Source organism: Brugia malayi (assembly GCF_000002995.4).
Source record: "Brugia malayi strain FR3 genome assembly, contig: Bm_v4_ChrX_scaffold_001, whole genome shotgun sequence".
Lineage (NCBI taxonomy): Eukaryota > Metazoa > Nematoda > Chromadorea > Rhabditida > Onchocercidae > Brugia > Brugia malayi.
The window spans coordinates 14,238,871-14,263,044 of record NW_025062479.1 but is presented as its reverse complement, the minus strand read 5'-3'; the positions used below and the strand labels follow the sequence as shown (position 1 = coordinate 14,263,044).

Below are 24,174 nucleotides of genomic sequence, written 5' to 3'. Positions count from 1 at the left end.
AGGTTGGGACAAAATTTTTTCTTCAAAAATTTTCTATAAATTAGTGATAAATTTTTTTTCTAGCAATAAAATAATTAAGCAAAACAAAAAAGGAATGAAATCATTTAATGATAATTTATTCCATCTATTTATTTTTTTCTTTTTATATATAATTAAATGAATAAAAAAGGTAGAAATGGAATCATTCAATGATAATTTATTCCATCCGTCTTTTTCTTTTTTATTTTCTTTAATATGCAAGGTTAAATTATTTGACTCCAACTTTTTTATTATGAGCAAACTTTTTATTATCGAATCATCACTGATACTACTACTATTGCAATTAAGTTCTGATTTTTTTCTCATTTTCGAAAAATTGAGATGTGTTTAAATTGAGAATAATTCTATTAAAATGGATTATATTATTTTAAAGGATATATATATATAGACAGATAATTTTTTACTTCTTTTTAAATTGTTGGTAAATTGTCTTTTTTTCAAATTGTTATTTTAAATCAATTCACCACTCATAATACTCGTTAAAGAATTTTAATAAGGTATTATCAAAATATTAGCAAATGAAGTGATAAGGTAGTATTATATTTTATCTTATTATTTTCTAATTCGTTTGAAATTCGATCAATCTTATTGAGTATGAATAAATTTTACAAAAAAAAAATGTCGCTATTATCATTGTCCTTCAATCTAATCAATTTCTAAATGATTAAAATCATTGGTCTCTTATCGATTATTGATATGATCTTAGGTCGCAAAAAGTCATTTCATATAAATACAGAGACAATGTAATCAATGAAACGATTAAAATAAATGATTAACTGAAAATAACATTTGTAAAAATTTTATTCTATGCTTTTAAAATGCATTCCATTTGTTTTGTTTTGTTTTTCCTTTTTTAATCACATTCACTTAACTATCCAAAATAATTCTAATATTCTGTTAAATATTAAAGGAAAAAAATTAAAATAGAAAAGGGAAATATATTCTTTTTTTTTCTTTTGTGTCGTAAATGAGTGTTATCCAAATTTTTTTTCTTATTTTCTTCTTAAATATTATTATTGTTAAAATTATTCAAATTGATATGAAAACTAAGCATTTTTCTTCTTTTTTTCCTTCCTTTTTTTTATTACATTTATTTAAAATGTAAAATACGCATGAATGCTCAATTATTTCATCATTTTCAGTAGAATATTTGCAAAAAAAAATTTTTTTCTCTGTTGTGATAACTAAATTATTTAGTATTACTTAAAAAGTGGTGTCATCTAATTTAATCATCAAAAGAAATGAATTAATCCAGTTATTTGAAAGAAAAAAAAAACAAATGATTATTATTCTTTAATACATTCTTTCTATTTAATCTTATATAGTATTCGATTAATAACAGATATTCTTTTTTTAATTATATTGCTTCAGCAAATCTTTTTTTTTTTTTTTCCATCAAAATTTTTACATAACTTAAATGGATATTGATGATTGAAATTGTGAATATGGAAATAGGTTAATTATAAGTTCTACTGAAATGGCACTTTTTGCATTCAAACAATTAAAATTGTATTATTAAATATTTGAGTTTTTACCAAATCATGTTAATATTAGTATGAAATATCAATATTTATCTTCTATTATCTTATCACTGTTATTTCTTCAATCATTTGAAATAATCTTTAATCTCATATCAGCCTACTATCTTTAAAAGTTACAAATTTTCTCTTCAAAAGAGATTTTTTTAATTAAGGAGATAACATTGTTGAAATATTCTCCATTAACTTACTATACAGTGCCAATAAGATTCCATTAATAATACTATTTACTTATACTTAAATTAATTTACTAGGTTGTAGATTGTTGTAACCTTTAAGGTTATAACAATGTACTAAATAGTTAATAATTATTCCATTATTTTTCACAATGATTTCTGTTCTTTTTCTTTTCTTTTTTTTTTTAACGAATTGGTTCCAACATTTTATGAGTTTTCCCGAAGAAAATGATATAATCAATTATTAGTGATTAAATTTTACCAGTTACTACTAATTAAGCGTTTCTGATTAACCTTTATCAATTACTGGCAATTAAGCTTTATATTTTAATTATTTCAGTAATCACTATTTAAATGCAAAATTTTGCTAACATTTTGAGAATATCATAAATAAATCAGGAAGTTTTGATAATTAAATGATAAGCAAGTAAAGAAGTGTTGCAATAATATTTCGATCATTTCAATCGTTATCAGTAATAATGCAATGAAAAATAAACATAATTTACTTTGAAATATTGCTAGCAATGATTTCAGCATGCAATATTTTTAAATATTGCTTATAAAAATTAGCACTAAAATTATCAATTGATCAATTTAATTTTTACTGCTATTATTCTATTAATCATTACTAATTTAATATTATCATTATTATTTATTAGTCCATTATCAGTTAATATTACTATTATTCTGTTAGTCCATTACCAGTTTATATTACTATTATTCTATTAATCATTATATTTTGTCCGTTCTTACCTTAAGATTTTATGAATAATATTCAGGAAAAGAAAATGAATGTTATCTGATTTTTTTACAATAAATCTTTTTTCTTTTATAAATGCTTTGAAATTATTCTTTAATGCAAGATTTACAAAGGGAAAAAAATCTTAAAACTTCAATCTGTTTTTTCTCATTTTTAATTTTCCTTATTTGAAAATTTTTCTTTTCCTTCTTTTTTGTTTTGGCCAATTTTAATCAAAATATTGATGTAATTTCAAATGAATTGCTTTTGAAAAAGATTGTTACTTTGCGCTATTATTTCAATTAATTAATTGTTGTTTTACGCTTTGAAATATTTTTTCTTTTATTTTTTAAATTTATGCATACGAGTCAATGACTTTTTATTTATTTATTTTTTAAACTTTCATAAAAGATTATGAAATATAAATAAGATAGGAAAAGCGATACAATGAATCATGTCAAAAATTGCGCTGTAATCAATTAATAATATTAAAAAAAAAGTCGTTAGAATATTTTGTACTTATTTTATGTTAATTTGAATAAACAATTAATTCTTTAGGAGATTTTTATGAAAATAAGTAGAAGATGCGACGAAAACGCCAAATTCAAATTCGCTAGATTTTATTGTAACGAAAAAGCATCATCGATTAGCTAGCATGATGATGCAAATTGAACAGCAATATTTGAATTTAAACGATGTTCGAATGGTACTTCACTTTCTATAATTCCTTTTTATTAGTGAAAATTTTTAACTTATCTAATAATTCGAATACATTCATAATTAAAAATGATTTACTGAAATGAAATTTGTATTTTATTTTTATTATTATTAATTATTATCTTAACTGATTATTTATTGTTTAAAAATCAATCTCAGTGTTTAATAAAAGTTAAGATATGATTACTACTAGTAATTTTATGATTAAAATTTGCTTTTTTTTTTATAAATGAAATTTATTACGAATTATTGGCAGTAATTATTGAAATACTGAATAAATAATGGATGATTGCATCATTTGATTCAATATTTAATTATTTGATTAAATGTCAAAGAAGAATGTCAAAAAAAAAATTCACTTTCTTCCAGTTCATTCACAATTTAAATATTTTTCCCTTCTTTTTTTTTTAAAGCAATGAAACACTGATGACACAAATGTTTTTTTCCATTAATTTTTTCCTTTAATGTCTGAAATATAATCAAAATTTTTTTTTAATTATTAAATAAAAACGAAATGATTAGAGAAAGAAAAGGAATATATATATATATATATCAAAAACATAAAAAAGAGAAATGATTGTATTGTCATTTTTTTTTCTTTTGAATTTTAAAAGCAAAATGATAAGAGGAAGGAAAAAAGAAGAGCAAAAAATAAATCGATTTCTTGTTTTTCTTTCTTTTTTATTTTTTCATATAACAGAGTCAATCAACAGAAGCGACAGTAGCGCCACCACCAGTTGTAATTTGTCCAACCGAAGTGGACAATGTTAATATAACATTAGAGAAGAATCAGCAATGTGCATGCAAAGATTGCGGTAAATTATTCAATTCGGTATGGTATCTTAAACAACACGCAGTAAAGCATTCCAATGATCGACCATTTAAATGCAAATTTTGTTATAAGGTTTCATTTCAATTTTTTTTTTTTTTTTTGTTTAGATTATCATTTAAAAATAATTATATGAAAAAGAGAGGAAAGAAAAAAAAAAAACAAAAACAAAACGAAGTAAAAGAAAATACTGCCTATAAAACTATATATCTTATTGTTCATACAATTCCATCTATTAGGAAAAAAAAATTCTTTTTTTTCCCAAATGTTTTTAAATTTTATTCATTCATAAAAAACATTTTTTTTTACAATTTAGCTATACATGGATTTTTCTTGTCTAATATATCAGCACGTTAAAAAAAACAGCATTTTTTTGGAGATTAGTTCGATTTATTTTACCTTTTGTGTTTCATATTTATTTCATTTAATGTTAAATTCTTTTTTTTTTTTCTTTTTAGAAATCTGTGCAAATTCTATCATTTATCAGTGTTGCAAAATTTTGTTTAATATTAACATTTAATTTCATTTGTATAGCAATATGCAAAAAGAGAAAGAATTATATGTAGCTTGGTTAATAATTCATTTACAAATTTTTATTATCATTAATGGATAATTAATTAATTAGGAAGATATAATTAAAAATGAATGTTTAGTGGATTGTGGGATGCAATTTGCGTGCTAAAAATGTGTTAGGATGAAAATGTAGGACCAATGATGTTATTAGGTTATCATTAATTTTAAGAAAAAGTGTATTACGGAAGGATGTGTAGAGTGTTAGTTGGTGTTAAATAAGTGTTAGTTGGTGATAGTAAGTGGAAAAGGAAGAAAATGATATCTTTTAGTTAATTAATTAGGTAGGAAAAAAGCATTCAGTCGATTGCATTATCATTCTTTTATCATCGTTTTAATTCCTTAAATTTATTTATTTGTATTTATTTTTTCAATTTGTTTTAAAAAAAAAGAGCTACCATATGCCTTTCATATAATTTTATAAAATCTATTATATATATATATATATATATATATATATATATATATATATATATATATGCATAATTTTATAATTTTTCATAACATAATTTTATTTTTTTATTAAATTTATTTACAATTTTTTTCTTTTCAATTCATCCGTTATTTTCTCTATTTTTTTCTTTCTTTTTTATTAGTAGGTTGTTAATTTTTCAAAATAATAAAAAAGAAAGAAAGAAAAGAGAAAGGAGAAAAACTTGTTAAATTTACTTTTTTCTTTTTTTATTTCTTCAGACTTACAAATTTCGATCAAATCTGTATCAGCATAAATGTCCGGATCGCACCAAAAATGGCAATTTGTTAGTCGTTTTATTTTGTTTCTTTCCTTTTTTTAACCTGTTTTTTTTTTTTCTTCCTTCTTTTCTCCTCTCTCTCTCTCTCCCTTTTGCTTTTTTTGCTTTCTAGAAAGTTATGTTTTTTTTCTTTGTATTTTGCAGACCATTTAACAAACGTTTGATGTATCGTTTAACAGTTAATCAGTCAAATCTGTTTGACACACGAGAATTGTCGTTGCAGCAAACGTCGGAAAGGTTTGCTCAATCCGATTTTGGCAATTTTTTTAGGTCTGTTTGATTTAATTTTTTTTTTTTTTTAAAAAAGATGGAAGTCAAATATTTCGATCAAATTGCAAGATTGAACATTTGTAATTTTTTTTGTTCTATGGAAAAGATTATAATCTAACCTTTTCATTCATCTTTTAAAGTATCAAAATTTTTCTAAATTTTAATTTTTGTATTATTATTATTATTATTACGGTTATATAGATAATCAAATAAAATATTATAAAATGTTTTTTTAGTTTTTTTTTTTTTTTTTTTTTTTGTTTATATTTTATATTTGCATAAAAAATTTTAATTTTTTATTTTTACAGTAGTAATCGACGATCAAATTTCACCATATCAAGTAAACCAATTGAGCAACATATTGAATCAATTGATATTCCAATTGAAGCAATTACATCCGAAGTATTAGCAGTAAAACAAACTGAATTGCATGAACCAATTGCGCCAAAACGGTTTTTAGAGCAAACTGTTATCGATAATTACTTACAAAAATATAGGAATAAGGTAAAAAAAAAAAAAAAAAAAACATTTTAAATTGTAAGTGAAAAAATGATTGATTATAATAAATAAAATGTAATTATTCTTTTAAATAGATAATATATTTAATGAATATTTATTATAATTATTTTTGATTTATGGAATTTACCAAACTAATTAATAAATGAAAAAAATTTTCACTTTAATAAATCAAATTCATTTCTCTCTTACTATAAATATTAATGTCTTCTTTTTTTCCGTTATCGTTATTGTTTTTCTTGTTATTGCATTAATTTTTTCCTTTTTTTTTCTTCCTTTTTTTTTTTTTTTTTTTTTTTTTTTGGTAAATACCGAATAATTTTTGATAATAACTTTCATGTTTTTTCGTTTTTTTTTTTCCCTTTTCTTTTGATGATAATTTAAATAATAAAAAATGTGATAATTAAATTTAATATATGTATATTCATTTAAGCTCTATCAATGTCGCAAATGCAAATTACAATTTCCAACACGTGGCTATCTTAGTCGACATAATGCTCAACATAATGAATTAGAACAATTATCGTTACAATGTGAAATGTGTCCACAACGTTTTTTCAATGATTTTGAATTAAGAAGGCATATAGAATTACATTCCAAAGATTCTGGTATATTATGCAAAAAATGTTGCGCATCTTTTAGGTATGTAAGTTTTGTTTTTTATTTCTTCCTTTTTTTTTTGATATGGTAAAACTGAACGATTTATAACTATTAAAATAATAATATGTAAATCTAAATTGATTTGTTTATATATTTCTTTTTTGTTATAGATCAATGTTGGCATTACGACGACATCGAAATCAATCACGACAATGTATGTCATCAATTAGCTTTAATAATCAAAATATCGTATGTTTATTTTCATTTTTTTTTTTTTTTTTGCATTTTTTTTATTATTATTATTATATTTTAAGAAGGAGGAAAAACAAAAAATACTGACCTGTACATTTTAATTAATACGATTGATAAAATTATTGAGGTGTTATCAATTAAATATGATTCAGTGCTATAAAACATTGATATTATGATGAGTGGATGAATTAAAAAGTGGAAATATTTTCAGTTAAGTGTAATTCTTCCGGTACTGAATTAATTTTATGTTCCGTTTATTGAATTAATTTTAATGTTCCAGGGTTTTAAAATTATGCTAAATGAAATTTTTCTTTCTTTTTTTTTTTTTTTGTATTTTCAAAAAAAAAATATGAATTAATATTACAGGATGAATATGCATATATTGATGCAATTGATGCAGAAGCACAAATGAGTTCTGTAACAACGGAAATTATAAGTGATAATTTCGATGAAGAAAGATCATTTATTGCAAATGATAAAAATGATGATTGCGGTGGTGGTGGTGCAAGTAGTAGCGCTGATTGTTATCAGCATTTCTCATCAAATTTTACAAGGTAGAAACATTCATTATCACTACTATATATGTTTCATTTAGTAACAATATTGTTAGATTTTCATATAAAAATTTTCGCAGATTTTTTTTTTTTTTTTGAAACAAAATAAAAAAATAAAACTTTTTGAAAGTAATTTATAAATAATTTAGATCAGAAGATCATAATAATGAAAGTGATACATTAATTTATGAAAATGGAACAAAACGTACAATTACGACGGTAAAAATTAAACTTGGCTCAACATCTATTGTCTCAATAATGAAAAAGAATGATGAGAGTAATAATGATAAGCAATCATTGAATAAAAATAGGATGTTATATCCAGGTTTGACTTTTTTAAATCTTATAACTTTTTTTTTTGATGTATCTCAACTTTTTAAATTATAATCATAAATATGACCAAAAAATTCATTAACACATTATGGCTCTTTGATCTTCTCATTAATTAAAAGCATATCTCAGAAGAGTTTTTTAAAAACCTTTTCTTTTTTGAACCTTTCTTGTTTGATTATCTAAAATTAGCAATTTAGAAAAAAGTGAATAAGTTAATTTACCAACAGATGAATCGGATAGTTAAAAAGCTAGATTTGAAATAAGTGATACCATTTTAACTATGCAAATAAAATATGATATCATGATGATATGAACCGATTGTTATTTTCATACGTGTTAAAATAAAACAAATAGAAAATAAAATTTCAAATAAAAAGAATAAAATAAGTTTATAGTTGAAAAAAAAAAATTTTTGGCTATTAAAAGATTTTGAAATGCGCAATTTTACATCATAAAATTTATTAAAATCCGATTATTTTTAAAACGAAGGTTTTTTCCTCTTTGTTTACAAATAGTGTTTAGTGAATAAATTAATTAAGATTTGAAAAATAATATTAGTACATGCAAAATTTTTCTTTATCATGCAGAATTGAATGATATGGAAGCAACAAATTCGGAAATGATATTAGAAGAGGAACCAAAAAGACAATTATCTTATGATAGTGTTATTTCTCATCTTTCTACAAATCGCTATAATAGTTATATTAGTTCTGAACGAATTATCAGTAGTCATCATTCAGGTATAATTGAATCATTTTTTTTTTTTTTTCAATTTTTAATAAATTAACACAATTGTTTTTTTACTTACAATATTTAAAATATAAAAAACACAATGGTTCATTTCTTATTTTTTATTTTCGTTAAAATAATTAAGTTAATTTGAATAATACCATGCAATTTTTTTTCCTTTCAAAACATTTTCATAAATAAAAAAGAAGAAAAAAGCTTCGAAGAAAAGTTTCCAAAAAGACATATCTTTGATTTTATTAAATTCATTGAAATAATTGCTAATATTACATGCTAATTAATTTCTATTAAATAAAACAAAATATGCTTATTTCACATAAAATTTAGCATTTTTATTTTTATTTTTTTTCTGATATGTTTAATTCTTATATAACTAAATATCTTTTTTTTTTTCAAATATTTAATAAAATAAAAATTGAAATATTATAGGAGTAAGCGGTGGTAGTAGTAGTAGCAGCAGTAGTAGTAGCGGTGGTGGCGGTGGTGGTAGCAGTGGCAGTAGTGCTACCAGTAATAATACACAAACAAATGGCGGTGTTGGTGGTGGCGCTACTGCTAGCGGTGAATCAAATTTTGCAACTTTCACATTCGATAATTTTCTATCAAATAATGCTGGCAGTAATGTTTATGATAGTTTGATGTTAGAAGGCGGTCGACCGCTAATTCTACATTCTCATATACATGCAACCAAAGGTTCAATTTTCAATTCATTTAAATAATTCAATTATCAGCTTTTTTTTTTGATTTTGATGCGTATTTTTGTTAATGGTTGATGATTTTTATTTTACTTTTTAAGATGAATCATTCATTTATTTTATTTTATTTCCAAAAAATATTGTTCTTTTTTTTTAAAATTATTCTTTTCAATATTTTTTCTTCCCAAATTTTAATAACATTACAATTAATTATTTGTTATGTACTTATGATTTCGAAAAAAAAAAATTTTTTTTTCGTATTAGCAACATTTTTGTTAATATTGTTATTTTTTAATTTGAATAAAACTAGTTACGTGATTAGGTAGGCATTCTTTTTTTCATATTTTTCTAGTATTTATTTCGTTTATTTCAATCAAAAATTTCTTACCTATACGACCATCATAAGTAAGATAATGTAGAAAATTTATGTAATAAGTTAATAGTAATAGTTAATTTATATAAGTTAACATACAGCAACGAAGTAGACAATATATTATTATTAAAATTTAATTTTAAGCTTATTAATTAATATTATAAATTGGAATGTAGTGGTGGTACTGAGTGAAACTTTAACTTAATGGAAAAGTTAATAAATTTTCTAATAAGTGATTGAATAAAAATTAATATTCGAAGTTTTTACTGAAAAAGGAAGAAAGAAAGAAAAAAAAACGCAGTAATCATAAACGCAAAATAAATTTGGAAATTTTGTAATTTATTTTTTTTCGTCTTATCGAAATAATATTTTATTTTTGTAGCTAAAATAAGTTAAAATTACGACGAGAAAAAAAAAAAAAAAAAAAAAGAAAAGAAAACATTTATCGTACGAACTTTTATGCAAATTTTTTTTTTTAATTTTTAGTTGAAGCTATATCACAACCAGTTGTTGATTTGATTGGTTGTACAACACAAGCAATTCGAGATGAAATTAATCTCTGTGAAACATTATTTACCGTACGAACATACTTTCTAAGGTTCTTTTTTTTTGAATAAAAATTTACATAGTAACATTATTATTTATTTGACTGTATGCTATATTAAGTAATACTAAAGAAAAATTATTTATCCAACTTCAAAACATATAACATATGACTTAATTCAGGTAAATTTAATTTTTTTTATTAGACATTCTAACAGTTTTTTTTTTTTCCTTTTTCAAATCAATTTAGTATTATTATTTATAATTTATTGTTTGAACAAAAAACATTTTATTTTTTATCATTTCAGCAGTTTTCTTTTTGATAAATTTTTTTTACCTAATTGAAAATAAATTCCATTTAAGGTGAAAAAATCATCAAATATATAGTACTATGGTGTGCTAATATTGAATTATTAATCTATTTAGCAGATATAAACAAAGATAACTAGTACATTTTAATTTCATCTGTTTGTTATCAAATCAGTAAAAGTGCAATTGAAGAAAAATAGAAAAAGGAAAAACAAAAATATCATTTCTACTTCCATTTTCTGATTCTTTTCTTTACACTTATACTTTGTTTTTATGATTTCATAAATTATTTTCATCATATAATGAAAATATTCTTCTCTTTTTTCTTTTTTTTTTTTCTTTTCTGTTTTTTGTCGTAAAAATACAAAATAAAAAAAAAAAGATTTTTTCAGGAAAATTGCTGTATATATTGTTTATATAACAGTGCTGCAAGCTGTGGAATTTTTCAATTCAATTATCGGTTTGTTTCTTACTTTTAATTTAACAAATTTACTGTTTTCAACAACAACAAAAATTAAATCGTTTGCGTAAAATTTGTTTTGCTTGGATTTTTTCCATTTGATTATTATTATTATTCAATTAAAAGACAGAGAGAAAGAAGGATAATTAATTAGGATAAGAATAAAATGAGATAATGTTATTTTTTTTTTTTGAATTATTTGGCAAATTCAATAAAGTCTTACCATTAATTTGATTAAATAATATTAAAGATCTAATTGTCAAAATCTTTAATATTTTGATTTATTAAACAAACAAAAACAAAGCAATCATTTAATGGAAATTATGAAAAAATAGTAGTATACAATATTTAGGATAAAAAAAAAAAAATTCATTTTAAAATAAAATAAAAATAATGTTATTGAGTGGAACAGATCGACGAATGACACGGTAGCGATGACAATTTCAGCTGTCCTAAAACTGATCAGCGCTTTTTTTCTTTGTAACTCTTTCAAAAAGAACTTCAGTAAAACACAGGCATATTGCATTCCTTCTTACCATTCAACAAATACATATTAACCTTTCTATGAATGCATGTGTGTGTATGTGTGTTTGTGCATATGAATGTTTGAATGTGCATGTTTATGTATGTACACTGAGTATTTATATATCTACATGTATGTTAATCTATCTCAAAAGATATTTTTAGAATACTTAATTTTTAATGCTGATGCGTGTGTATGTGTATGTATGTATGTGTGTACGTATATATGTATGTGTATGTCAAATTTTTGTTCAATTAATTTATCTTATTAAATTTGTTGACTGGTACCATTTGCCTTTCTATCCAGTTTTTTTTTTTTTTTTTTGATCATTTGAGCTCAATCTAACAATCAGAGCATTTCTTATCTTTTTTTAAAAAAAAATGAAAAAAAAATTTTCAATCATTCTAAGTAAATACGTACATACGCGCACGCGCATATATATATATATATATATATATATATATGTATATGTACATCCAACACACACAGACATATACATTGTGTCATCTATGCACAATTAATTCTTTTAATCGGTGGTATTGAAACCATTAACGCCACTCAACTGAAGTACTTTAGGAACTTTATGGTAGATTTCGATTCCTTTTCTTTAAGATCTCACTAAATGGTTTATTAAAATTCCAATATATTGACAATCCTTCTCTCCCTCTCCCTTTCCTTTCTCTCTGTTTCTATATATAAATACATATAGCTGTGTAATGCTTTGCTATTGGTATATGTTAGTTTTCACGTCTCCCTTTCTCTCTCTCTCTTTATTTCCTCTTTTTAAATCTTAAAAATTTCAAGTGGACAACATTTTAATAGTGTAATGCAATATTTTGCTTCATGAAATGATGTTTTAAAAAAAAATAAATAAATAAAAATGGAATATGAATTTTTTTCTAGAAATACTCTCTTATTTTGAAAAAAGAAAAAAAAAAGGAAAAAAAGAATGTCAACGGATGAAATATGTTATTTTAGATAATTTATTATCACAAACAACATTTATTTCTTGGTTGATTAAAAACTTTTAAATTTAATTGATAGATTTGAAAAAAAAATTAACATTAATATTATATTGGTACAGAAATGTAATAAATTAATTTTGCTTCAAATATTTTTCTCTTCTCCTAATCTTTATAATAACACTTTCTTCAATTTATGTTAATAATTTTAGTCAAATTCCAAATTAGATTTCACTCTAGCTAAGATATATTAGTTAAAATTTGTTCCAGTTGAAATCTATTCTAGTTAAGATTCATTCCAGCTCAGATTAATTCTAGTTAAAATCCTAATGTGAACGCAATCGAGATGAATGCTTTCAAAATTAAATCCAACTTTTTTAAACTTCCCGAACCTTTAGCACACTCAATTGCGAAAATTAAAAAAAAATTTAATCCGGAAATTATGAATAATGACGATAAAATGGTTAAAATCTTTTCCGGTTAAGTTCATTTTTTCCTTTTTTAAAAATTTGAACGGGTTTGACCTTGTTGATTTTCCAGAATTTCTGTTTTGATTTATTTCAAACATTTTTCTATTCTTTCTTTACTTTTTTTCTCTTCCCCTCTCTCTCTCACACTTTTTCCTCATTTTCTTAATTTTCCTGCTATTCCTGCTGCAGTATTTCTTTTTTTTCTTTCCTAACATTTTTCAACTTTAACCGCAAACAATTTATCACATCGAGAAAAATTGTTGAAGTTTTAGGAAAAAAAGGCGAAGGAATTAGTTCTTTTTTTGGCTTTTGAAAAATTTTTTTAAACATTTGTGTGAAAAAAAATGATTTCACTATAAAAAAAAAAATATTTATTAGCTAAATCATTTGCCCAAATTTGCATATGGAGCAATTCAAAATTGTCAAATATAAAAAATGCAAAAATTTTTCATACTAAAATATTTATTAGTATCATTTTGTATTTTGTAATACTTCTATTTCTTCTTTTCTAAAAATAATTTTCTTAATTTGGACAATTTTTTTTTTTCTGAAGTATCATAGTTATTAATTTTTTTTTTCACAATTTTCCTCTTCTCTGCATAGTGGTGAGAAAAAATCCAAAATGAATTTCCGGAAGGAGTAAAAAAAGATGCCTATGATAACGATTACTATCATTTGAAATAAATATTTTATCAATGAAATTACTCTCCCAATGATAATATGATATGTTGTTATACAATATGGAAATTTTTGACAAATGTAATTCCGAGAGAATATTGTAAAACTATCATTTTATTAGTAAACAAGCTTTCTGTCTCCTTCCCTCTCTCTCCCCCTCTTTCTCTCTTTATTCCTATCTCTCTCTCTCTTTTCCTTTTTCAAATAAGCATTATCATTTCTATTATTCCATAATGAAACCGGTTAATTTCAGTTCATTTCTATACAATTTCTGGATGTCACCTCTTACTTCCCGCTTCCTCTCCCATTTCGTATCTTTTGATTGACAACTTTTTATGCTAATCATATTTGATAAAAAAAAAATGGATGAAAAATTTTATTGATTATTGCTTTTTTGAGTATTTTTTTCTTTGATTCATCTTATATTTATATACATAGTTTACATTTCCTTTTGCAAATTTTTTCATTTTAAAGTAATAATAATTGTTGAATTTTAAATAATTTTTCTTATTTTAATACTTTTTGCATTTCTTTTTTTTCTTTCAGTAATATCAATTAATAGTATTAATTGTAAAATCTTTTTTGGTAAATGTTTGTTAATTAATTTGACAAATTACTGTTAAGCTACTAATTGTAAAATAAGTGTAATTTAAATTTCTAGATTATTTAAGATTTCGTTTTTTTTTTTTTTTTTTTGAGAAGATCGTTTTTTAAATTTAGTCTGAAATTGATTTCGAAATAGCTAAGTGTTTTTTTGAAATAATAAAGAACTAAAAGCAAAGTTTTGTTTTATATTTTTTAAATGAATTTATTCAATCCTTTCGTATTATTATTACTTTATCACTTACCATTTTAATATTATTAATAATAAAAGTACAAAATTTACAAATCATTTAATAAGAAGAGTTTTTTTTGGAATAACTAATCCTTAACTTTTTCCTGCAAAAAAAAAGGAAAAAAAAATTAGTCATAGAATTTTTCAACATTATTTGTTTTTTTCCTTTTGCTTGTATTTTTGACATTTTATTGGTTATATTACATGGCTATCGTTCATCATTTATTCCATTTTTTTTTTTTTTTTTTTTTTTTTTATTTATTCATTCCTTTTAATGTTTGTTAAATTTTTAAGAGAAAGGGAAGGAGAGAAAGAGAGAGGGAGAAGGGGATGGAAAGAAGAATTTTTTGTAATCTTCAAGTTATCTTACAATTCTATTTTTGAATTTAACTCTTCTAGCAATTCAACTGTTCTTTTCAAGCATTCATTCCTACTTCGCAATATTTTCACTCATTTTGTTAAAATATTGAAATGATCATTTTATTTTTATTTATGAATTCTTTATAGATTAAAAGAAAAAAAAAATTATTTTTCGAATTTTAACATACTAATATGGCATAAATCAATTCCTGAAATTTGAAATGTCAAATATAATTCAATATTTTGAGACTTAAAATCAATTATGAAACCAATATTATTAAGCAAACTTATTTACCAAATAAATTTAAAAGAAAAAAAGGAAAGAAAAGGAAAAATTGAAGTATCTGAAATTCTATAATCTTAATTAAATGCTTCTAACCGTAAAAAATAATTGTTCAAACTTTTTCATAATTTTTTTTTTTCAATATTTTTTTTTCTTTTTGTGAAATACTAAAATAATTAAGAAGGGAATATAAATGAGAAATTGCATTATTTTTAGATTAGAGCTAAATGATAAGAGAAAATGATAAGAGAGTAAGTAAAGAATGGAAAATGAAGTGTTAGAATTTTTATCTGTTAAAGAGGAAAAATTCATCGGCATTTTGCTTTTTTTCTCTGTTATGCTTTATCAATAATAAAAAAAAAAAAAAAAAAATTAATAAAGGAATTATTTTAAATTTTATTTAATTCTTTATCTAGTAAAAAAAAAATGTCTAAAAATTACTTAGCTATCAATTCATTCTCTTATAAAATTTCAGCTCCAAGAATTATCACTTGTTATTATTATTTTACATTCATTTCTTGTGCACTAGAAATTTTCATTATAAATTGTTATTTCTTTCATACTCTTAGTTAATTCAGATTTGACACATATTATTCCATACAGTTTATCACAATAATTCAAATTCATTTTAAATGATGAAATTCTAAAAGAAAATGTTAACTAATAATAGTACTGATACACAAATTGAAGGAAATTCTGATATTCTTTAGATTAAATTATTAATTAATTAAATAATTGTAAAATTATTAATTATGAGGTTTTAAATAATATTCAACAGCACAAATTACAAATATTAATTATGTTTGTTTATAAAGCGCAATTATAATATTGAAATTCATTTTCTGCCATTTTTTAAAAACATACAATTTTAATTCTGCCATGAGCGGATATAATGCATTATACGAGCAGTGTGCAATTTAATCCATAACAAATGTAATTATTAATTTTTAAAAATTGGGTTTTGCTGCATCTTTAATAAATAAAATTTCATTATTTTTCTTTGCCTGAAATATCAATAAACAATTTTTATGATTAATTAATTTTTTTTCCTTTTTACATTTTATTAATTTCATATATGTATATTTGAACTTAAAAAAAGATTTAACTCTTATATTTTTGTAATTTATCAATTCTAATTAACAATCATTACTTTCATCAATTTATAGGAAGGCAAAAAAAGCTAAACAGGAATTTATTAGTAGGTACTGCTGCTTCGGCAGCCGTACAGCAAACATCGACAGCAAATTGCTTGAAAACGACACAGTCTATGAGCAAGTATTCGGATACCGTAGCGGGAAATGAATCCGGTAATGTTACTAATATAATTGAAAATGCAACCGAAACCAGACAATCTGCAACTAGTGATAGTGAACAGTTTTAATGGTTAGTTATTATATATATATTTATGAATTTTTATTTAATTCTGACTTATCATTTATTTTATTCTAATCGTTTTTATCTTTTTTTTTTTTTTTTTTTTTTTTTTTAATATAAAAGATAAGTAATAAATCATTCGTTGTTAGATTCAAAATTCAACAATATTATTTCTTTTATTTGCAATAATGATAATCCACTTTTTTCTTTTGTTTTGCAAATACGATTAATTGATTTTTACAAGTACGATTAATCCATATGCATTTCTATCCTTATATAATCTTTAGAAAATTAAAAAAACTATTAGTACTTCTTTTAAGATTAAATGTTGTTTAAACTTCTTGAAAAAGTAGCTAAACAGAAAAAATTCCTTTTTGGAATGTTCAAAAAAGATAAAAATCAATAAAAGGGAACACAATCATAAGACATTTTTTCTTTTTTTTAAATTTTCATATGTATTTTTAGCAAAATCGATTTTGATCTTTCATATGGCATATGGCTTCATTTCGTGGACAAAAAAAGAAAAAAGAGGAAAATTTTTACACATTCTGAATGGTGGCAAGCTATTTACAACTTTTCCGGGACTTCGTTTATTTTTTTTTTTCTTTTTTTATTTTTGTTGGTTTTAAAAAAATTACAAGTCGATTTGGTGGTGATAGATGAAACGTTAGAAGGGCTTTATATTATCATTTTAAGTAGCATTCATTTTTTTTCTCTCTCTCTCTTTGTTTCTCCCTTTCTTTCTTCTCATCAAATCCTTTTTTTTTTTGTTTTTAGATAGAGTGAAACAAACAATTTAATCAGTAATTTTCAACAATACCTTTTAGATAATAGACATTGATAATGGTATAACTTAAGAAAACGAAGGAAAAAAAAAACAAAGGAAGAAAAAAAAATTTTTTTCCAAATAATTTCGTTTAAAATTAAAATAACTGTTACAAAAAAAAAGGAAAAAAAAAAACAAAAAAAAAAATTGAAGGGAGCAAGAAGTGTAAAGAATATAAAATCTTTTTCTTTCTTTTTTCAAATTTCTTTAATTTTTTTTTTTTTGTTTTTTTACAGACATTTTTAAAATATTTTATTAATATAATAATTTAAAGCACTTTTTTCCTGTTTAAAATTCTTTTGAATAATTAAAATGTGCAATAGTGTGAAAAAAAGAAAAAAAAACCCTTCTCACTACTTTAATTTTTTTTGCGTTTAATTAGATTTGTTAGAGAAAGCGATTTTTTGTTTTTTGTTTTTCTTTTTTGTGCCACTGCCATCGAGAACAGTCTCTGATCTCTAATGGTCTTCATTTTTGGAGACCGTCAACTGTTCAACTACTTTCCACTTTTCTTTTCATTTATAATTTTCCTTTGTTTTTGATAAACTTGAAATTTTACAAAAAATTTCACATTTAATTTCACGTTCAAAATTGCAGTTGGCTTCTTTCAAGTGCAAAATGCAGAAAAACGGAAATTCAAGTGTTGAAATACTAAATTTTAATTGATAAAACTTAAAACATTTAGTGTCTCCAAATAAAAGAAAATACTTAAATTTTTTACTTCTTTAGGTGAAATTAATTTAAATGATAGCAGTTGAACAGTAACTACACGGATATTCGCGGTGGCAGAGACACTTTTGCATAGCTCAAAATTTTTTTTTTTTTGTAAAAACGATTCATTTTCTTTTCTCGCTCTCATTCTCTCCCTCTCTCTCGAATTTTTCAAATTTTTCATTACATATTGCAATGATTATTTGTTACAAAATTTGCGACATTTGTGTTATTACACCTTTCAAAAAAAAAAAAAAAATCATAAATTCCCTTTCAGTTCTTAGCATTAATTACTTTAAAATTAAAAATTAGCATGACACTTTTTTGCGATTGCCGTATTTTTGCTCATAAAAGATTAATTATTGCTTTATGATCACATTCACATTTATATTTGTTATATGTTTTCCTTTGTATTCCTATTCATTATATTTCTTCGTTTTTTTTTTTTGTATAAAAATTTTAATGTTTAAAAAGCAAAAAAAAAAAAAAAAAAAAATAGAATACAAATCATTTGCTCATAAGATAGTGTATTTTTTTTCGATTTAAATTTTTAAATTTCTTTTTTTTTTGTTTCAAAAATTTAAATAATTATTGTTAATTACTAATCAAATTTGTTTTTTTTTTCTCTCTCTCTCTCCTCACTCTATGTCGTTCGCTCTCGATTCTTTATGATAATTGTTTAATGTCTTTCATTCATTTATTTTTAAATAAGACAAAAAAAGTTTTTTTCTTCCTTTTTGGATTGTTCTATTGTTAGCTTTCATTTTAATTTGGTATAAATTTATTTTAATTAGCAACAAATATAATTATTTTCGTTCTTTTTTTTCGTTTATTTTATTTTCTATTTTATTTGGCTTAGATAGATACATATGCAATATATTTTTTTCTTTTGAAATTATTATAAAATGTGTCATTGTTATTTTATGCGATTTTTTTTTTTTTTGTATGCTTTGTTCACAAATTATATTATTAGAGATATTTTTACGAAAATGAAATTTTTATTGTAAAGTTCGGAAGAGTTGAACTTTAGAAGAATAATTTCATTGAATCGATAAATTTTTTGTTTCGTTTTTTTTTTTTAGCTAAATTTAAATTTGGTAACAATTAATATACAACGGAAAAAAGAGTTTTTAAAAATTTCGCATTTTTTAATAGCTCTTTGATTTATAAATTTTTAATTATCAAAATATGAGACTTTTACAGAAAAAGGACCTTAAATTTGACTAAAGTTCACAGTTCGAACGATCCAAAAAAAAAAAAAAAATTTTTTTTTCATCAAAATATTTTTCATTTTAATGAAACAATGTGTGGCCATTGCAGATTTGAAAATTTTTAAATTCTTCAACAATAATATCATTTATCCATTAAGTTATATCTAAATAGAGGAAAAAATAAGAAAAGAAGACATAAAAAGATTTGATAGAAAGGGTAAAAAAGGTTAAAAAGGCTTTCAACAAAATGGCAGAAGTAATAAGTAATACATTTTCGTCATAATTTTAGCTAATTTTCATATTTTAATTCAAACACTATCATCTTATGCAGAGTTTAACAACAACATTCATCTCTCTCTCCCTCTCTCTCTCTCTCCCCCTCTCTCCCTCTCCCCTCTTCTTGTTTTGTACTGATTGTTCATTCTAATTATATATGAATATAAATAATTATATATAAATATTTAACTGGTGATAAATTAATTAGTTTCTTTTTGAGGAAAAATTTTTTTCCCTCTGTTTCTCACTAACTGTCACTCCCTGTTTTTGCTTGTTATTTCGTTCTTCTGTTAAATAAAATTTATTTTATTGATAACTAAAACGATTTTTTTTAATAAAATTTCTTTGACTACAAAATGTAATTTGTTTTAGTTCACTGTGCTTTTTTTTTCTTTGATTCAATGTAGTACTTTATCATATCTATTAAATTAACCTTTTATAAGCTAAAATTATAAATAATCTTAATAATCAATGTCTAATTTCAGTTGTGCATTATGTTTTATTGTCTATGAACCTGTACTACTGTTATATTTATTAAAGTAATGATCTAAGATGGTATAATATCTTTTCTTAACTTTTTCAAATATTTATAATACAAGTAATCAATAAGTTTAATTCATTTCTTAAGATTTAATTAATATTCAGATTACACAAATAGACATGATATTTAAAAAAATAAAAATAAAAACAAAGTTGTATGCAGATATAACAAATTAGCATTACTAAATCTTTCTTTATTATTTATTTAATCTATTCATGTAATTTTGATTTGAAAATATGAAATAATCTTTATGAATGATAAAGTTTAGAATGAGATATTCTCTTTTTCATTCGTTCAAAATCATTTCAAATAATGGAAATAATCGATTATCAGTTTGTAACATCTAATGAATTCTGTTTGAAACTAACGTAAAACGTTCTGATTTTTAGATTTTTCCATTGGTTTTTCTACAAGTTATCATAATGCATTGAAATAATTTCATATTTTGTAAAATTTAATTTTTTGGTTCAACAAATTTATTTACAAGAAATGCGCAATGCTTATCATTTAATTAAGGTACGACTTTGTTACTTACAATTTAATTGTTGGTATTGTTTAATTGAATATTGTCTTCATCATTTCTCTTATATATATCTGTAATAAGTAACTACAAAATTAATTAAGACTGTATGTGTATGTGTGTGTGTGTGTGTGTGTGTGTGTGTGTGTGTGTGTGGCTGTGTATATATAATATAAGCATGATTCAATTTTATTCTCTTGTGATAAACGGAAATGTTATTCGAATTCGAATCGTGATTTATTTTTTTTTTCTTAAATCATGATTCTACGACTACATTTATTATCTGTGAAATTTCACATTTGTCTTTCGTGAAATTGTTTTTTTTTTTTTTTTTTTTTTTGCTTGCTTGCTTGTTTATTTGTTTGTTTTTTATTCCGAGATTTTTTTTCTTTTGATCATTATACTACAATGATTATTACAAGCATGGAATAATGTGCCTTGTTCGCTTATTTATCTAATTATTATTATATTTTTATTGCCTGTATCTCTCATTTTCATTTTTTGCTATAGTAAACGTTTAATTTCATTATTTGAAAAATGTAACAAAATTAAAAAAAAAAACTTCATAATCCTTTAATTTCTGCACAATTAATTAATTATGTGACTTATGAATTTGAAATTTAATTAGTCATTATTTTTAATTTTAATAAAAAAAGATTCATACAATAGAGGCTTAGAAAATTTGAAGCGAAATATGAAATCGATAAAATTTCGTGATTGTCTTCTTTAATACAATTATTATTCTCAGTCAATATGATAACACGATTACTAAGTGATAATATCAATTAATTGATAATGTTTGATTGCTGGAAGCGAATATATGAAAATTGTATTCGAGTTTAAATGTCGTTCAATTTTTCTTTTCTGGAGTGTTATTAAGATAATTTAATTCAACTTTTCGCCTCCATCTTCAAATTACAACTGCAATTATTATTACTATTATTGGATGCCTAAATTCTGCGCTTCAAATATGTCATTCATAAAATGGTGTGATTGAATGCTGATTAGATAATGTATGTGTGTGTGTGTGTGTGTGTGTGTATGTGTGTATATGTGTGTATGTGTGTGTTACATACTAATTAATTTGTGTCAACATCTCATCAACATTGATTTCATTCTTATTCTTCTTATTGTTTTATTCAAAACAAATCTGTCTTTTTCTTTTATTTTCGTTTGAATAAATATTATTTCTGATTGATTTTGATTTTAAACAAAACCAGGATGACAAGTAAAAAAGCATAAATTATGGATATTGTTAAAACATAAAAGCATAAAATATTATGATATAAAAGGGAAAAAAAATCATATTAAAAGTAGTCCTAAAATATTAATGATCATATGTAGTAGTAATGATCCTAGACTATTGTCATTGATAATGATAGCAATAGCGATGATAATAGTGATAAATAATAAATAATAATGAATGTTTCACTTCTTTTTAAAAATTATTTGCAGAAATTAACTTCAATATTGACCTTTAAGTTAATATTAGCTGTCTAATTAGTGTAAAAATGTAACATAGACAATTGAAGTATATTAATCAGTGCTTAGTTTTAATTTACGCTTACTTCCAAACGAATTTAACATTTTCGCATACGATAAATCACATATGAGATCGATATTTACCATTCTATAACTTAATTCTGCTAAAACAAATTTCTAAGATAAAAATAGACAACAAATTGATAAATTTTAATATTATTGCGTATGAAATAATTTCGTTTCGTCTCCCACAATATAATATTTCATCATCAATTCAAGCTATTTTTCTACTACTGGAAGTTTTCATCTATTATCTTACGAAAAAATTAAATAATATTGACTGTTAATGACTGCAAAAAGTTAGTAATGTAACTCTAATATTTATCAATATTTTGACAATAAAGAATCTCACTGATAAGGCTATATTACTTCTATCATATAATAAAAGTATGGATGTATGGACTTATCGAGAATTTTTATCTCAATGAATTAAAAAATACTTATAAGTAAATCTGATGATAATATCGCCATCTGTCATGATTTTTTTTATCGTTATCATTAATATGAACTTTAATGATGCAAATATCACTCATATATCTGAAACAAAAATTTAACTCAAGTATTAGTAATAAGAAATAAAAAAAGTCATATTAACTGAAATTGTAAGATCAAAGTTGAAATTCATTTAAACAAAATTCATGGCTAAAAAAGAAAGTATTAGTTGTACAACAAGATTAGTTTATAGAAGTAATAAATCATTAACTTTCCAAAAGTATAAACAATTGACACTTCATTCAAATGAAATTTCAGCAAATATTTCTTTCGAAAAACGAAAGAAGGTAACAATGATAGTTTGTGAAAAATTATTTGTCATTTCTCCTGTTCATGGTTTTTTTTTTTCTTTTTGTAATAAGTTTCAACCATATGATTTATTATTGGTTAAATGTGTTAAGTTGAAAAACTTGGGAGCTTATGGCTATACCTAATATATTTTCAGATCCGGTCATTCTGGTTTTTTTTTTAATGCAATCACAAATAAAAAACAAACATTACTTAAAATCGGCAATATCATTGAAAGAATTAAGCTTGGGAAACTAAAAATTTATTTCGATGCTATCACTATTATCATCTAATGATATATTATAAATTATGATCTTTCTAATGATTATTTCGACACTTCATACTTAGATTTTAGTTTTGATTGCTCTTGTAGTAATAAAAGTGAACTACATAAGATTAATCTATCAAATTCATCTAATAATTAAATAATAAACAATCATTTTGTGAATTAAAGTCAAATAACAATTACCTTGTGCACTGGGGATTCATCCCCTCTTTATGCAGGTATTACAGATATAGCCTAATTTCAGTGGTAACTATATACTAAATTCAGCAAAATAACACACAACATTGAAACGGCATGTGTATGTACGTATGTGTGTGACATTGAAACGCACAGATGTTATTTTTAAATATGACAAGGTAAAGGCAAACCACTGCTGAAACGTATAACAGATGCCATTTCAAGATACCAATTTTGATAATATTAGAATATTTCATGAAACTGAGAATGTGATCTGACAAACATATGATTACTAAATAGCTCTATCATCTTTGGTTTTTTAGCCTATAAAAAATTAGATTTACCAGATCATTACAATTCTTATTTATAATATATATTTTGGGCATGTGCATATTCTTTCAGATAATTGACGATCAATACATTATGCCCCAATAAAATCAGATTTACTTTGATCGACTCATATGATATGTCACAAGAAATATTGCAATAATATTCTACGATATGTTTTTGAGCATTGTTTGATCAACTACTATTTTTACATTTCGATGAACCAGCTAGTTTAATTTTGTCAAAAAGCATTTGAAAAATCTTTAACTGGCTTTTCAATTTTTTCAGAAATAATGTATATTTGAAGACTGATGAGAAGTAGACTGATGTAAAGCTGTTGCTCTCTCATTTCTATCACTCAATATAATTTCATCTTTATCTTTAATTCAAAAATCTGACAAACAAGAGGAACAACAAAAGTTACTCTCAGCAAAACTGGAAAAACAACCCGCAATTACATCACGATAATGTTATCTGTAA

The 24,174-nt window shown here is 23.0% G+C and overlaps 1 protein-coding gene across 1 annotated transcript; it reads left to right on the top strand.

Moving 5' to 3' along the window:
• Nucleotides 1-3,147: 3,147 nt before the first annotated feature.
• Nucleotides 3,148-16,977, top strand: Bm7934 (Uncharacterized protein; the record flags this gene model as incomplete). The annotated part of the gene is made up of 16 exons (XM_043074828.1): nucleotides 3,148-3,198; nucleotides 3,910-4,113; nucleotides 5,302-5,366; nucleotides 5,505-5,630; nucleotides 5,939-6,134; nucleotides 6,580-6,788; nucleotides 6,917-6,995; nucleotides 7,365-7,552; nucleotides 7,702-7,877; nucleotides 8,473-8,625; nucleotides 9,062-9,325; nucleotides 10,187-10,298; nucleotides 10,945-11,012; nucleotides 16,290-16,430; nucleotides 16,499-16,506; nucleotides 16,963-16,977. 16 exons carry the CDS (start codon nucleotides 3,148-3,150, stop codon nucleotides 16,975-16,977), a joined length of 2,055 nt encoding a protein of 684 aa, XP_042930762.1.
• Between the last annotated feature and the right edge of the window lie 7,197 nt (nucleotides 16,978-24,174).